Source organism: Chionomys nivalis, chromosome 3 (assembly GCF_950005125.1).
Source record: "Chionomys nivalis chromosome 3, mChiNiv1.1, whole genome shotgun sequence".
NCBI lineage: Eukaryota > Metazoa > Chordata > Mammalia > Rodentia > Cricetidae > Chionomys > Chionomys nivalis.
The window spans coordinates 50,948,402-50,966,995 of record NC_080088.1 but is presented as its reverse complement, the minus strand read 5'-3'; the positions used below and the strand labels follow the sequence as shown (position 1 = coordinate 50,966,995).

General features: G+C 37.8%; 1 protein-coding gene across 1 annotated transcript in view; it reads right to left on the bottom strand.

The window, feature by feature from the left end:
* Window positions 1–18,594, bottom strand: part of Myh15 (myosin heavy chain 15) — a 129,694-nt gene that overhangs the window by 62,685 nt on the left and 48,415 nt on the right. Inside the window, exons 21-25 of the mRNA XM_057765443.1 lie at window positions 16,064–16,200; window positions 7,006–7,261; window positions 2,893–3,135; window positions 1,857–2,033; window positions 1,031–1,176 (exon numbers count right to left, since the gene is read on the bottom strand). Of these exons, the coding sequence (XP_057621426.1) occupies window positions 1,031–1,176; window positions 1,857–2,033; window positions 2,893–3,135; window positions 7,006–7,261; window positions 16,064–16,200 (959 nt within the window). The remainder of the gene's footprint in view (window positions 1–1,030; window positions 1,177–1,856; window positions 2,034–2,892; window positions 3,136–7,005; window positions 7,262–16,063; window positions 16,201–18,594) is intronic.

The following is an 18,594-nucleotide window of genomic DNA, read 5'->3' as shown; positions in this document are numbered from 1 at the left end:
TGCGCCACCGACCATAGACACATGTGAAGTGTAACAAATTAGGAATAGTAAATTCATCAACCATTGTCAAGAGCACATTTTAGGCCAACATGCTCATGCAAGCAAAGCCAAAAACCCAAAGCTGTTCACTTGACAAACCAGGAACCCAAACTTTGATATGTTCTCAGTTTTGGCCTTGTTTTGGATCTTACTTTTATTTCACTTATTTTATAGAAGTGTTATTTTTAAAAAAAACTCTAGAATATAAAGGATATAAACTGTTAAAATGCATCTCATCAGCCAGCAGAATTAGACAGAAAGCCATTTTCCAGTCAGTTCCATACGGTACAGAGAATTAAGGGAACTGATGGAAATTTTCCATAATTTTTATCATTTAATATATTATGATTTTAAGAATTAATGTTTATATAGTCTGCAAAGATACACAACATAAATACTAATGCACTTGTACCTGACAAAGAAAACATTAAGTGATCAAGTTTCCCAGGCTTCATATCACAGTCAGATTTTTGCTATGTTCATCTTTCCATTGGTCTTATAACAAGTAAAAGAAGTAGACTACTTTTCGTAGACTCAGATTTTCATAATTCACCTCTCCTATGCCTTACTACTTCCAAAATTTTCACTTTCTAGGTAGAAGCTTTCTGCTATACCCTCAAGATTGTGTCTTTATTTTTTTCAACTGTGTAATAGAGTCCATCAAATTGACAATATCTCTTTCCCAAGCTTCTAGTCACTGTCTTGCATCTTGAACTATCTAGCTCTGGCCTAGGAATCTGATGCTAAATAAAACAAGAACACTGCTCCTCCCAGTCTTAAAATTTTCTTAGAATCCTCTTGTGCCTGTTCCTCAGACACTTTTCCTTCTGTTGGATTGCCTGGTCCGGCCTCAAAGTGATGGTTTTTGTCTTATCTTATTAAACAGAATAATTTGTATAAAATAAGAATCAATCTTCAATAATAAAATAAAATAAAATCTTTACTCTAAAAAAAAATTCCCAGAATCCCTTGGCCACTGAAAAGCGCTTACTTCCTCAGCTGTTCTGCCAGCTGCCATCGGCTGCTCTCCAGGTTCTCTGTACACTCCTGGTTCATCTTTAACTCCCCCTCCAGCTTGAGCTTCTCCCTCTCACACTTCATTCTGACTTTCCTCTCCCTTTCAAGTGCGCCTTCCAACTGGAAAAAAAAAAAAGAAAGACTGTTTACCCAAAGAAAAGTCAGAGTTTATACCTTATTGAAGATATCAACATTAAATACTTTCTGGGAAAAAAAAAAAGTCTGCGAACATTTGGTAAATGGTACATAGAAGCATTTTAGGGCCCACAATAGAACTCAGCAGGCAAAGGTACTTGCCAACAAGTCTGAAGACCTGAGTTGGAGCCCCAGGATTCATGTCCTGGAAGGAAAGAATCAACTTCCATTAAGTTGTAATCTGACTTCTCCATGATTGAAATGTATACCCCCCCATGCACTCACTAAACAAATCAAACACTGAACATCATTTTAAAGTTTAAAGAGTCAAATAAAAATTACATGCATCAGTAGGTTACCAAAATAATCTAGAAATCAATGATGGGCAAATGTTTTACGGATTATAAATGATAAGATCTGTCTTAGAGTGGCAAAGAATAGCGAGTGGCCAGTTGTCCATTTGATCATTTCCTGGGAAAGTTTCTCACCTTACACTCATACTGTTGTGGTCTTTATGTATGTTAAGAATAAAACGCCTCTACTGGTGCATAATAAAGGGAGTTCACTCTGTTACTGAGCTATCATGGACATGTTAGGTTAATTAACTAAAATTGAGAGACATGTCTAACGACAGACTGCCAACTGGTCGGCCCACTGCTGCTCACCGCATCAACTTGTTGGCCCAGCTTCAGGCTCGTTTTACTCATGTTGCTGAGTTTCTCCTCCTCTATGTGCAGATGATCCTGGGTCTGCTGCTGGGCCTCCTGCGCAGCCCTCACTGCTCTGGTAAGTTTGCTGACTTCCTCATTTAAAGAGTGCACTTCCTCAGTCAGGATCCTGACCTGTGAGAAGATGACAGAAGAGTCACCCCTGGAAAGTTGGCTATAACACCAAGGACACTTCCCTTTCATAGTCCAAAATATTCATCAGGCATCTAATGTCATCAAGAGCCATTTTCTCTAAATTCAATCTGTCCCACAAAAGGGGATCCTTAATCTACCATGGCCACCAAACCCAATGTGCAAACTATTTTCCAATCTTATTCTGTATAATAACAATATCACTGGGATCTGGGGGAACATGTGCTACCATGATGCCTCAGTGTCCCCACAGAGTGTCAGTTTCAAGATGGGATGCAACAAACAACAATTGTAAAGGTGGAAGCTGCTGTCTGTCCCACTGGAAAGCACCCATTGTTGAATCATCTGTTAAGTACAGTTTCATCTTGGAAATTAAGGCTTGTCAAAGGTTTCACTTCAACCTCTTACTAGTCAACCCACATGTAGAAGCACAAATTAAAGACCACTGCTAAAGGAAAAAATCAACGTATTTAACTGGAATTAAGGAGATGACTTCAAGTTCAGACTCATAATCGTTGCTAAATCTGGGGATATAGGCATATCCCAAATTACCTTTTAGCAAAGGTCATCATGTTCATTCTCATTTCAAAAGGGATGCTTAAAGGCCCAATGAAACCATTTTGCTCTATTAGATTTTAGGAGCAATAATAGTTTATTTGGTACATTAAAAGGGTCCTATAAATTCAAACTAGAAATCTAAGGAGGAAAAATATAGTTCATCAGACCCTTATATTTTTGCTGATTCTAGCATTTATCACTGAATTTGCAGGCCACTGTGTTAATTAACAGAGCTCTTCTGGTACCCAAGAGTCAAGTTTTCCTAACACCACAGGAAAATGACCTTGTGCTCTGCTGCACACTTTTCCTTCTCTGACTTGGCCAAGGTTGTTTCCAGGTCATAGATTTCCTTCTTCAACTCAGAACATTCATCTTCCAGTTTCTGCCCCTTGGCAGTCAGCTCAGAATTTATCTCTTCTTCTTCTTCCACCCGCCCAGACAGCTCCTTGACTCTGGCCTCCAGCTGCATCTTGGATTTAATCAGTGACTCACACTGCTCCTCAGCCTTTGCTAGGGTCTCTTGTTCCTGCCATAAGAAGAAGGTGAATATTATTGCCAACAACTGGAAGTAATTTTTCAGCTGGGCGATGAGCCTGTTTAACACATAGTAAGGAGATAATTACCTGCCCTCTGCCCAGGACTTTTGTCTACCTTTCATAGGCAGCTGAAATAGCATTTCCAGGTTCCTAACCCTGTTATTGGGAAGTAAAGATGTTGCTTGTGTTTGGAAGAGCCTTCTATATTTCAAGCCCATTTAGTATATTAAGTGACCTCATCTAATAGGGCACTTAATAGAAGCCCAGGGGCCTAAGAGAATGAGCGTGCTTCCAAAAGCAACAAAGTGCACCATATATAAATCAAAGCACCTAGAAGAACTGATAGGGGCATATAGACTGACAACTGCTTAGAATATTATTTAATAGAGTTCTTTTGTTTAACATAATATTTATAACATTGCTATAAATGTCCTGATGTATTTTGTTAAGTATATATTTCTATAAACTGAGCTGAGCAGTACATTTTATTCACAGGCTGATTTTAGAACTCACAAATTTATGAATCATTAACTTTCACTATTAATTCCAGTTTTTGCTTCAATGATTCTGCCAGCAGCAAACTCCACAAGTTATGCATATAAAGCATAAGTCCTGGTTATATTTACTCTCTAAAATGTACTCTCTCCAGATATCACTGTTCCCATTGTTCTCATGTTGTAGATCAAGTAAAATGTAGATGAAGAAATGCTAGAACTTCCTATGGATGCTACTAGGGGGAGAAGTCATCAACAGTCTTGTCCAGCTGTAACCACTAAAAGCTACAATAATGACTGGTCTGGAGAGCTATGTCCAAATGGTACAATAGTGGCATAAATGTTATGGGAATAACCAACTTCTAAAACTGTGACCTAAAAGAAACCTTTTCTATTTATAAGTTAATTATCTCGGGTATTTCTTTATAGTGAAAGTAAACCCACTATTACTATCTTCATCTTTCATCTTCAGACCTCACTATCATCCTAAAATGACAGTTTGGGAAATTTATTAACTATCCTTTTATAATATTTAAGTTGTGTCAGTAAAGAAAATACAGAGTAGCATAAAGGTAAAATTCTAGGATTCATGGATTCTGTATAACTCCTATCTAAAGAACTCCAACTAAACAAACAGGGCTCAAAAGGCCCACATGAAGAATGATAAAACAGTAAATCTGAAACTTTGCTGAAGAATCAAAATATAAGGTCAATTTAGAAAAAAAATGAAAAGTCAAAGCAAATCATGGAAACTCTCTATATTAAGGAAACACTGAGAACATCTGGTCTTCTCACCACAGGCTGGCATGAAGAACAGCTGTTTTCTGCAGCCCTCTCAGCGTGTGAACAGGACCTATACCTGTCACCCAGCACGGAAGAAGGAGATCAACTGGCCACTTCATTAAACACACCAGTGACTGGAGAAAGGGGCACCTTGGCAACTTGGTGAGGTTTAACAGTCAGGAGAGCTTACCTTTTGTGCCTATGCTCTCACATAAACAGTCCACTTAATTCTGACTTTGTTGTGTTTCTTGACTACTGACTGCTTAGGATGCCTTTCCCACCCAAGTGGTAACATTTACAATATATTTTCAACATCACCCATGACGGCCTTTTAAAATGTTTCTCGCTCTTTTGCTTACTCCTCCCTTGCCCAAGTTGAGCTCTTCTGTCTCTCACATTTCTTCAGCTTCCACAGACCAATCTCCCCTCGAAGAGAGGAACTAAAAGGTCATGTATGTGGTTTGGAAGAATATTTCCCATAGATAGCCTCATTCATTTGAACACTTGGTTCCCAGTTAGTTGTATTATTTGGAAAGATTACAGGACCTTTAGTTTGAGACTTTGGGTTTTGGTGTACGTCCCCACTTTCTGCCTTCTCCTTCTGCTTACCTAGTGTGTGGATGAAATGAGATCAGCCAGCTCCCAAGGGCTAGAATCTCCTCATGGCTCACACTGTCTTTCCCTGAGGTGATGGACTTTATCCCCTCTGGAACTATAAGCCAAAAACAAACCTTTTCTCCCCAAAGTTGTTCTTGGTCAGAGTATTCTGTGACAGCAAGAGGAAAGTAACTAATCCAGCAGTCATCTAGAACTGCTGCACAATGTGTTTTTTTCTTAACAGTATGGATCTTCAAGTCGAATCCAAACAGGGTTTAATAACTGTGGCTGGTATGCACTAAAGTTCTCTGCTGAATGCTCTGCTAAACCCAGCTCAGAAATGTCAGCTTTGGTCCAAAGTGTTCTTTACGACACAGCCTATGAGTATGCTGGCAAATCACTTCCCAAACCAAACTAATAAATTCTCTCTTCCTAAAAGTAATAACTTACATTTGTTTTCAGTGAGGTTTCGCTTTTGGTAGACTTAATAGCAAGAACATCAAAGCCAATTACAAATAATTGTATTTGAACCCAGCATTATCCAACCTAGCACTGTGCTTTGTAAGGAGTTTAATAAAGATAAAATTGCATCCCTGCCCTTTCGGGTATTTGAGGTCATGATAATTTAGGGGACTATAGAGAAAGAATCTGAGAGGGAATTGGAAATGGTATATGGGCATCAGATAGGAAGTGAAGACTGATGGCATGGTGTGGGATTTTAGAGTATAACATGTGCATGCTACAGGGACTGAAGGAGCTTTAGCAGGGAAGTAGCACGGCTCCTTTAAAATAGTGGTGCTTAGCCTTGGCACAAGCAAGGTCATAGATGCAGACTCTTTAGATCCACATATCCTCTTCTTAGTCAAAACATCTGAGAGTAAGCTCTCTTGCCATCTCATCTTTTGTTAATTCACTCTTCACAGCTGTGTTTGCTACAATACCAAAGGTGAGAAAGGATCTTTCGAAAAAATTTCACTAATTAGAATGGACTTAGACTATAGGAGAGGAAGGAGGAAGACAAAATTGAGAAACTGTGAGTTGTTCCTACAGAAAGAAAGCTTTGAAGATCTGTCAATCATATGTGAGACCTACTAAAATACCATCTTCTGGCTTGCTACTGAGTCGTAGTCAGTTAAGATCCAGAGCTTCACTCAGGTGTGGTGGCTCACATCTGTATTCCCTGGACTCGGGAGATTGACATAAGAGGACTTCCATGAGTTCAAGTTCAGCTTGTATCACATAGTAAATTCCAGGCCAACATGGGCTGTAGAGTAACACTTTGTCTCAAAACAATAGATCTACATATTCCTGGCCTCATAATAGCTTATGATGATATTATACAGTTTTTATTATGATATTATACAGTATTTCAGTTCCTGTCTGTGAGAGTCTGATGATATCATACACTGAACACCCAGTAGTAATTTGTCTTTTTTTTCTTTTCCACCTCATCCTTCTTCTTGTCTTTCATGTACATGTGTGTATAATAGACACCCATGTATTCATGTACATGTATGCACATGTGTGTGGAGGTCCGTTGATAGCATGTGTCTTCCTGGATGGATCTCCATTTTATCAGTTTAGACAGGGTCTCTCAGTTGAACCCAGAGATCACGGATCCACTAAACTAACTAGCCTGTGTGTCCCAGAGATTTCCCATCTCAGTGTTCTGAATGCTGGGGTTATTCCACTTGCCAGGCTTTTTCACGGGTTGTGGGTCTGTAAACCCACAGTTGCCAAGGCAAGTGCTTTATCTACTGAGTGTCTCTCTAGCTCAGGCTTACGTTTCTTTCAAAGACAACCTGCCAATGAAATTACTTCATTTTCATGCAAGGTTTCTTTTTACGTGTTTCCACAGTCTCACCTTAACAAAAGTACAGTGTTTTTAAAAAGCTAGTGCATGTTTCTCTTACTCCAGTCAGCAATGTCTTTGGAACGGGTCAAATTTAAAGCTAGCTATAGAGAACAGGTGGCGGGAGCACTCACAGCCTGCAGCTTTACAAGTAGATCATTCTTTTCTTGAACAAGGGAGACTTGCTTTGTTTTCAGTTCCTCCCTCTGAGATTCCAAATTCTCCAAAGCTTTCTGTAGTTGTGCACATTCCTCCTTCAGTCCAGCTATCTTCTCTCCACCTCCCACAGACTTAGCAAGGAGCTTGATCTTGAAGAAGAGCCTCATCCAGGGCCAGTTCTTCACAGCCATAAAAGCTCTTATGTTCTCTTGGATTAAAACAAGAGCATCCCTAAAATATGAGTGAAAAAGGAGAAAGACATTAAGGCATACTATTAAAAACAGGAAGAAGAAGCCGGGCTGTGGTGGTACACGCCTTTAATCCCAGCACTCAGGAGGCAGAGGCAGGCAGATCTCTGTCAGTTCAAGGCCAGCCTGGTCTACGAGAGCTAGTTCCGGGACAGGCTCCAAAGCTACAGAGAAACCCTGTCTTGAAAAAAAAAAACAAACAAAAAAGCCCATGAAAAAGGATGGCAATACAATTATAAATAAGACCACCACAAAAGATTCCAAAGAACCATAAAGGGTTATAAAAGACACAGAGGAAATTCAGAGAATCATCAGACCTGTTAGTCGCGAAGAATTAGAAACTGTTATCAAAAATCTCCCTTCCAAAAAAAGCCCAGGACCAGATGGTTTCAATGCAGAATTCTACCAGAACTTCCAAGAAGAGTTAATACCTATATCCTTAATGTATTTCACAATATAGAAACTACAGTTTTATGAAACTTTTATGAAGCTACAGTTACCCTGATACCAAAACCACACAAAGACCCAACCAAGAAAGAGAATTACAGGCCTATATCACTCATGAACATCGACAAAAAAATTCTCAATAAAATACTGGCAAACCGAATCCAAGAACACATTAGAATAATTATCCATTATGATCAAGTAGGCTTCATCCCAGAGATGCAGGACTGGTTCAACATACACAAATCTATCAATGTAATCCACCATATAAATAAACTGAGAGAAAAAAAACCATATGATCATTTCATTAGATGCTGATAAAGCATTCGACAAAATTCAACACCCCTTTATGATAAAGGTCTTGGAGAGATTAGGGATACAAGGGTCATACCTAAATATAATAAAAGCTATTTACAGTAAGCCAACAGCTAACATTAAATTAAACGGAGAAAAACTCAAAGCCATCCCACTAAAATCAGGAACATGACAAGGATGTCCACTCTCTCCATACCTCTTCAATATTGTGCTTGAAGTTCTAGCAATAGCAATAAGACAACATAAGAGGATCAAGGGGATTCGTATTGGAAAGAAAGAAGTTAAGCTTTCATTATTTGCAGATGATATAATACTATACATAAGCGACCCCAAAAACTCTACCAAAGAACTCCTACAGCTGATAAACACCTTTGGTAATGTGGCAGGATACAAGATCAACTCCAAAAAATCAGTTGCCTTCTTATACACTAAGGATAAGGAAGCAGAGAGGGAAATCAGAGAAGCATCACCTTTCATGATAGCCACAAATAGCATAAAACATCTTGGGGTAACTCTGACCAAGGAAGTGAAAGATTTATTTGGCAAGAACTTTAAGTCTTTGAAGAAAGAAATTAAAGAGGACACCAAAAAATGGAAGGATCTCCCTTGCTCTTGGATTGGGAGGATCAACATAGTAAAAATGGCAATTCTACCAAAAGCAATCTATAGATTCAATGCAATCCCCATCAATATCCCATCAAAATTCTTCACAGATCTGGAGAAGACAATAACCAACTTTATATGGAAAAACAAAAATCCCAGGATAGCCTAAACAATCTTATACAATAAAGGGATGTCTGGAGGCATTACCATCCCTGACTTCAAACTCTATTACAGAGCTACAGTATTGAAAACAGCTTGGTACTGGCATAAAAACAGAGAACTCGACCAATGGAATCTAATAGAAGACCCTGACTTTACCCCACAAACATATGAACACCTGATTTTTGATAAAGGAGCTAAAAGTATACAATGGAAAAAAGAGAGCATTTTTAACAAATTGTGCTGGCAAAACTGGATGTCAATCTGTAGAAGAATGAAAATAGATCCATATCTATCACCATGCACAAAAATCAAGTCCAAATGGATTAAAGACCTCAATATTAGTCCGAACACACTGAACCTGATAGAAGAGAAAGTGGGAAGTACTCTACAACACATGGGCACAGGAGACCACTACGTATAACCCCAGCAGTACAGACACTAAGGGCAACATTGAATAGATGGGACCTCCTGAGACTGAGAAGCTTCTGTAAAGCAAAGGACACTGTCACTAAGACAAAAAGGCAACCCACTGACTGGGAGAAGATCTTCACCAACCCCGCAACTGACAAAGGTCTGATCTCCAAAATATATAAAGAACTCAAGAAAAATATATATAAAGAAAATATATAAAGAACTCTAGACCGTAAAAGGCTAATCAACCCAATTATAAAATGGGGCACTGAGCTGAACAGAAAATTCTCAACAGAAGAAGTTCAAATGGCCAAAAGACACTTAAGATCATGCTCAGCTTCCTTAGCGATCAGGGAAATGCAAATCAAGACAACTTTAAGATACCTTATTATACCTGTCAGAATGGCTAAAATCAAAAACACCAATGATAGCCTCTGCTGGAGAGGTTGTGGAGAAAGGGGTACACTCATCCATTGCTGCTGGGAATGCAAACTTGTACAACCACTTTGGAAAGCAATACGGTGGTTTCTCAGGAAATTCGGGATCAACCTACCCCTGGACCCAGCAATACCACTCTCGGAGGATACCCAAGAGATGCCCTATCATACAACAAAAGTTTATGCTCAACTATGTTCATAGCAGCATTGTTTGTAATAGCCAGAACCTGGAAACAACCTAGATGCCCTTCAATGGAAGAATGGATGAAGAAAGTATGGAGTATATACATATTAGAGTACTACTCAGCAGTAAAAAACAATGACTTCTTGAATTTTGCATACAAATGGATGGAAATAGAAAACACTATCCTGAGTGAGGTAAGCCAGACCCAAAAAGAGGAACATGGGATGTACTCACTCATATTTGGCTTCTAGCCATAAATAAAGGACATTGAGCCTTTAATTCATGATCCTAGAGAAGCTAAATAAGAAGGTGAACCCAAAGAAAAACATATAAACATTCTCCTGAATATTAACCTTCATGAGGCGATGAAAGGAGACAGAGACAGAGACCCACATTGGAGCACCGGACTGAAATCCCAAGGTCCAAATCAAGAGCAGAAGGAAAGAGAGCACGAGCAAGGAACTCAAGACCGGGAGGGGTGCACCCACACACTGAGACAATGGGATGTTCTATCGGGAACTCAACAAGGCCAGCTGGCCCGGGTCTGAAAAAGCATGGGATAAAACCGGACTCGCTGAACATAGCGGACAATGAGGACTACTGAGGACTCAAGAACAATGGTAATGGGTTTTTGATCCTACTGCACGTACTGGCTTTGTGGGAGCCTAGGCAGTTTGGATGCTCACCTTACTAGACCTGGATGGAAGTGGGTGGTCCTTGGTCTTCGCACAGGGCAGGGAACCCTGATTGCTCTTAGGGCTGATGAGGGAGGGGGACTTGATCGGGGGAGGGAGAGGGAAATGGGAGGCGGTGGCGGGGAGGAGGCAGAAATCTTTAATAAATAAATAAATTTTTAAAAAATGAAAGGAAATGAAGAAGAGCCAAATACATGGAGAAAAATTCATGCTTGTAAATTTAAAAACTATTGCAGCATCATTTTTGATTGGGTATTTATAGTCCATAGCAATGGAAGGCGAAAGCAGAACTGTGAGCTGGGTGGGTGGTGATGTCTTTGCAGGCAGGAAAAAGAGGGTCTAGGGCTTTGGCACCTGTGGTACCATTCATGCTGAATCTTCTCTCCTCAGTTAAATCTTCTCTCCTCTCTTTAAAAAACAAGCCCAAACAGACCCTTTCCTTCATTAAACTGATTTTTTTCTCAGATATTTAATCACAACAATAAGAAAAGTAACAAATGTGCCGACTTCTGAGAATATATGTGGGTATGTATATATGGATATATATTTATATATAAGTATGTATATGTACTTTATGTATATATATGTTATATATATAATACATACAGTATATATTGTAATCTAGACAGTTTTGAATTCCTAATCCTTCTGCCTCCATTTCCCAAGTATTAGATTACAGGCATGCAACACCATACCTCGTTAAATATAGTTGATCTTAAACGCTCTCAACACACACAAAATACATCTATATAAGGTGATAAAGTAATTACCCTGATTGCAGCAATCATTACACAAAATGCGTATATATGAAAACTCAGATTGTATACCATAAACATAATTTTGTCAATTAAACTTCAAAAACACGGGGAAAATGTAAGAATAAGCCAAAAACAAATTGAAAAAACATAAATGAGATAACAAATTAATAAAGTTGAGGGGGAAAAGAAAATGTAATAAAAATTATCCAGCTCATACACTAAATAAATATGCACATAACATAAAAGAGAGAAAGCAAAATAAACAATACTAGGTATAATGGCCTAGGAATTAATAAGGATTATTTTCTGTGAGTAAACTTGTAGACATAGTAAATGCTTAGCATTTACAATTAAGTAATACATAATGTAAACAAATAATTTGTAATATTAAATAATACATATTTAGTAAATAATTCATAAACTGACTCCAGAATAAAAATATAATTTGTCTAGACACATTAAATTTATGAAATCCATCAAAAAATATCAAATTCAGGCTATTATATAGGGAAATGTACCAAAGAGTCATTGGCTAGATAATTGGAGTAAAATATTTCATGTATGCAAAGAGAAAACAGTCAATAATTCTTTTACAAGGTTAAAATGGTATTTGTCTAAAACTAGATAGCAGAAATTAAATGAAATTTTAGACCAATCAATTTATTTTTTAAAATCTCATTGTAATATTATTACAAAATGCATCAGTATCAATAAAAGTAGGTTCTGTGTTTCAAAGATCTACCATTTAATGCATTTATAGGTTAAGTTAGAAATATTATATATTAATAGATACAAATAAAAAAATTAATAGGTTCATTATTTTAAATAAAAGCTTTCCAAAATAAAATGGAAGAAGTGGGAATACTCTCTAAAGAATACATCAAAAACTTTAGACTACAAAAAGTATCATCCTTTAAATGAAAATGATAGCTTTTGCCAATGTCAGAAATATATCAAAATTTAAAGTACCACATTTTCATGAAAGTATTCAACAAGAGGAATCTCATGGACCACTGGTGAGTAGTAAATCAGAAAACAATATCCTGCAAAGTTAAAATTGTGTGCAGCATAAAATTCTGAGGAACCACCCATGCCTGTGCTTTGACACTAACTTATCAGAGAATGGAACATTTGGAGTTATGTCATCTTCAAGAAACTCTTACATATAAGAATGAGGGAAATATCATTAAAATGTGTAGGGATATAGCCCCACCCATTGGGGGCGTGTTCGCCTCGGGCTAATGTTTACGGATAAATCTGCCGGCCGATCCCAGCAGCCTTTTTTCTTTTGCTCCACTTTTCCTGTTCTCCGCGGGAACCTGTGGTCCTGTAAGTCTATTTCCTTATTAAAGCTGTGTATATCTATATAATCTGTCTGCATTCATTTACGCCACCACAAAAATGTCACTAGAAAACTATAACATACTGGAACAGTACATGATATTTTAAGTAGCACAAATTTAGTTTACGAGGAAAAGAAATACGTAGTGTTATATGTAAGCAATGGTCTACTGTACAACAATTAAACTCAGTGATCTAGCCCTATACTCATCAATACTGATATACTTTAAAAAGATGTTTAAACGTCATAAAGAATATTATTCACATGAAGTAAGCATGAAAAACCATCAAACATTTAAAGACACATATATATCACCTAAGACTATACAGAGAAAAATCTTTATTAGTACAGGCATAGTGGTGCACTATGGGAGCCCACAGATGTGATTCCTATTCCACCTTAACTAAAGATCAGAGACTCTGTGCTTATTTTTACTCTTTCAAAATTGTTGACAACAGGTATGGCTACAAACAAGAAATTCTGACCTAGGGTGTCACTTGGTGTTTTGGACATTAAGATGGCCCATAGAGGTGGATCTTCTTCACCCTGACCAAAGATCGGAGAATTCAAGCATATTCCTGCTCCTTCATTTTTTATTATTGTTAAATTTACTTTTTAAACAATCTTTTCTCATTTTACATATTTATCCCAGTTCCTACTCCCTTTCCTCCTCCCACTCTCCCCCATCCACTCCTCAGAAAGGATAAGACCGTCCGAGGGCAGTCAACAAAATCTGACACGTCACTTTGAGGGAGGACCAAGTCGTCCCCCCATACCTAGGCTGAGCAAGGTATCCTTCCAAAAAGAATGAGCTCAAAAATGACAGTTGAAGCACTAGGGATAAGTCCTGGTCCCACTGCCAGTGGCCCCACAGACTGCCCAAGTCACACAACTGTCACCCACATTCAATGGGCATAGTTTGGTCCCATGAGGGTTCCCCCCCAACTATTCTAAAACCAGAGGTTTGACATAGGGAGTACCTGACGACAGGATACTTGGTCTAAGATATATTCACTGCATATCCTGCCCAAAACATCAAATGATTAACTCAGAAAATAGTGGCTTGATATTTCCGGTATTAAAGCAGGTAATGGTTCTGGTTGTCCTTGGTATCGTATTAAAGCAATCTTTTGCCTTCTTCCCGTCCCTTTTGTTTAGGGTATATAAACATATGAAAAATAAACGCAGGCGGATTCAGTATTCAGTATTCACTGAGTTGCCCTCCTGATACTATCCTACATGTCTGTATTTCTTTTGTATCTCTGTCTACTCTGTTTAACATTTCTAATCCACACACACCTACCCTAGAATGTACAAATTTGTTGAGGCTGGACCCCGACAGTGCACACCTTTATTTCCAGCATTTGTGAGACAGAGGCGGGTAAATCTCTGGGTTTGAGGCCAGCCTGGTCCACAGAGCAAGTTCCAGGATGGACAGCTGAGGGCTATATAGAGAAAGCTTCTCTCAAAAAAAAAATAATAATAAACAAACAAAACAACAAAAAGAGATCTGTATATCTAGTAAAGGATGAGAACATATTTTTATATTATTTACACATTTACACACGTGACAAAAATAATTAACACCAATTTAGGATCTGGAGAAAATTAGATTTGTATCAAGGGAAAAGTACAAAGGACTTCAGTGGTGTTAATAATTTTTAAATTGTCAGCAATTACATAAAAATGTTAGGAATTAATATTCCTTGATTATGGTGCCATGAGAATTCACTATATTAGTATCTACATTTTATGAAGTTTATATAATTTACAGTAACATTTGATAAATGATTTAGAAAATATATTTTAATGGCCTCATTTTAGAAATAAAGGAAGTAAATATAAAAAAAGTAACAGTTTTATATAAGTATATATAACTGGAACCAGGGGTGGTAGTACACATCTGAAAGCCCAACATTCTCAAGATGTAGAGCAGATCATTGCAAGTTCAAGGTCAGCCTGGTCTACAGAATGAAGTCTAGACCAGCCTGGGCTAATAGCATCCTCTCTCAAACAAAAATAACAGAAAACAAACAAACAAAACCCAGAAGACATGTCTTTTACTAACTAATCTCCTGTGCTACACTGATTGCTATAAAAGAGTCACAAAAGCTCCTCAAGAGTTAACATTTCTCTTTTTATTTTTTCGTGGTCTTGATCATTTTCTGACAAACAGAATTAACAAAATGTCACTCAAGGAACCTATACCAAACCTTGTGGGTTTTCCTCTAGAAGTTAAACTATGCTAAGAAAAATTATTACCAATACAAAATTTCTTGTTCCTGGTCTGTTTATTTAAAGATTTTATTAGCGCCAGGTGGTAATGGCTCATGTCTTTATCCAGCACTCAGAAGGCAGAGGCAGGCAGATCTCTCTGTACTCGAGAACAACCTGGTCTACAGAACAAGTTCCAGGACAGACTCCAAAGCTGTACAGAGAAACTCTTTATTGAAAACATAAAATCAAAAACAAACAAACAAAAAGGACTTTATTACCTTGCTTTCCATGGTTCAACAAAAACTTTAGAAAAAAATAACAAGTTGCCTAAATGTAGTTATAAATGTTTGTATTGAACTTACCTGAAATGCAATAAGAAAATAAAATAAGGGAGGTATAATTATAAGTCATTAGGACCCACAGTTGTTCAGCCAGAGGAAGAAACAGTGGCCAGAGCACACATGCATGCATGCATATACACCCACACAATATGACTATACCTCTTCAAAGTTAGCTTTAGGATATGTGTCACGATCTTTTTTAAATATATTTTTAATTAAAATATAATTGCATCACTTCTCACCTTCTTTTTCCTCCCTCCAACCCCTCTCATATCCTCCCTCATTCTCTCTCAAGCTGAATATCTCTTTTTCTTTGGTTTTACATATACATATACACAAATATATAAATGAAGCCTGCTCCATCCATTTGTATACATAGAACTTCAGAGCTGACTACTTTGTATTGGATATCCAATTAGAGGGATTATCTCTGGGAAAGACTCTCTCTCTCTCTCTCTCTCTCTCTCTCTCTCTCTCTCTCTCTCCCATAATTTGTTGCCTGTAGTTCTTTAAGTAGGGTGGGACCTCAGGAGACTACCCCTTTTCCATGTCAACATGTCTGTCAACATTACCATTGTTCAAGTCTTATTTAGATGTGTGTTGATCTTTTCAGGTGTGCTACTGACATAATTGTCAAATACATCACCTTTCAATGTCATAATTCTAAATTGTAATTCTTCCCAAAGAGAAGATGAGAAGAAATAGGAAGGCCCTTTATATTGCCTTTTCTGTATGCAGATATTAAGAAATTGTCAAGACTCAGACTAAGGAAGCTAGTCTCTATTCCACAGACTATTGTGGGGTAAGGAAATAAAATCATATTGGTCAAGGTATAAATTTCTCTTGAGGTGGGAGAGTACCATAGAGAGTTAGTACCTTTCTTCTAGAATCTTCTGGAATGTAATACGCATCAGCTTTCCCCGTGCTCTGGCTTGAAATAAGGTGAAGAGTTTAGAGATTTTTTCATCTCTCCTTTCTTCCAACTGGTCCAGAATGCTAAGCTTTAAAAACACCTAAAGGAAGTAAGCCAGGTACAGTTTCACACATCAGATAAATCCAGTAGTATCTGGATGATGCCATGCACAACTGAAGCATCTATGGGACAACTTTATCAATCCTACGTCTTTGTACAGGTTTTATTCATTGTGTAAAATTTACATCCTATGGAAGTTAACTTTATAAATCTAAAGGTTATAAAGGACATTTTATATTGGACATATTGGCAGCCTGATCATTTGTTCTCTATTCCCTTTTGATTAATAATATTGTTTAAGGAACATGATGTAAGTTTTACAGGTACACGGCATTGCAAAGGACTTGGCAGGGTTTACAGCTATCTCTGTGAAGGATAAGGTCAGAAACATTTTAGGTAAGGTGGGTCATAAATGGTTGTGTTGAATATTTATTTGCTTTTTAAATAATTTTTAAATATAAAATGACTTTAGCTAGCTGCCTACAGTTTTATTTTATTTTCAATATGTTTTTAATAGAAGTAAAATGAAAACACTTCTCCCTTTCCTTCCAGCTTCTGTCCTTTGAATCCTTGCCACATTCCCTCTCCAAGTCAATAGCATATTTTTCTTTTGTTATACTCTCTGTGGGGGGCGTCTGTCTCTATCTCCCTCTTCTTTCTGTGTGTGTGTATTCATGTGTGTGCCACATGCATGCACACACACAAATATATATAAACACAACTTCCTGAGTCCATTTTTCTTATTTGTGTATATGTTGTTTCAAAGTACACCTCAATCTACATTGGACAACCAATAAGGGTGCTCATCCCTAAGAGAGGTTAATTCCCCTTCTGTTCTAGCAATCTTTAGCTGCCTGTGGTTCTTTGGGTAGGAGTGGAAACCCACAAAATTGTCCCGTCGATGTTAACATGTCCATTGATAATTCCATTCCCAGGAATGGAATAGTAACTTCCTTCAACAGATGAGGAAACAGTGAAAGTGTGGTACCTATACACAATGGAATACTATTCTGCTATCACAAAATAAATGAAATCATGAAATTTGTAGGTAAATGGGTGGAGCTAGTAAAGACTATATTGAGTGAGGTAACCCAGACCAGAAAGACAAAAGCTGAATGTCCTCTCTTATCTGTGATTCCTGGCTCCATAGTCTCAGATGTGAATTTACAACATGGAGTAACCACAGAAACCATGAAATCATAAAGGGACCCTGGGAATAGGTGGAAGAGAAATAACAGGACACTGGAAGTAATTTTTAAATACCCCATGTTGTAGGTGGAGGCCACTCATTTATTCCCGGCTGCCCAGACCTGAAATAATCACTCAGAAACTATATCATTTGAATCACTGCTTGGCCAATAGCCTAAGCATTTTTTTAGCTAGCTCCTATATCCTGAACTAATCCATCTCCATTTATCTGTGTATCACCACATGGCTGTGGTTTACCAGGTAAAGTTCCGTACAGCATCTGGTGTCTGTCTCTGGTGGGGCTACATGGCTTCTCCCTGATTCTGCCAACTCTCTCCCTATATATCTCTTCCAGCCTGGCTAAACTCTGTTGAGCCATTAGTTGAAAGCAGCTGCTTTACTCACTAACCAATAAAAGCAACATATATGCAGAAGGACCTCCCACACCACCATAGGGTTGTTGCATCTTAGTTTACTGACCCACGCACTAGAAGATAATTTTGTTCTACATATAAGAAACTTGGCATTTCCTAAGAATAATCAGTAAGAACCAAAATGAGGTGATAAGCTGCCTAAGATGCAACTTTCATTGAGGAATGCATATGGCTATTCTTAAAGGCACCTCGAACAACTGTGAAGGCGTATCTCTGCTCAAAATATGCCCAGTCTTGTCATGAGTCCCTCGCACTTTCATTTTCCCATTCACAAGCAAAAGCCTCCTTAATATATGTGACTTGGGATTCTCACTAGCTCACATGAGTTTGAGCCCTGATGAGTGGCATATGGCAAAAACAATGAGATAGAAGGGGAAAAAACACAAATGATAAATATTAATTTCTAAGTACTCAAGATATAAGAATAAAGAAACATTCACAAAACTATATTGCAATATTAGGCTGGTTGCAGACACTTATAATCCTAGCAACTCAAAAGGCTGAGTCAGAAGAATAATGAGGCAAGCTCAGGAAGGATGGATAGACAGAAAGTAGACAGACAGATCTTCGCCCTGTCTCCTCACACTCTCTTTCAAAATGTCAGCCTCACGCGGATGTCATTAAGAAAAACTACCAGAAAAGATCTAGCCTAGTAACCAGAAATTTCCAGAAATATGTGGTTTTCTTGGGTAAAGTAGAATTTAATCATATTTAAGAAAATTGGTTGTGGTTTCTAATTGAAATTTAAATTACTATATTATTCAAGTAATAATTATTTTCCAATTCAGCACACTGCATAAAGCATTTCACAT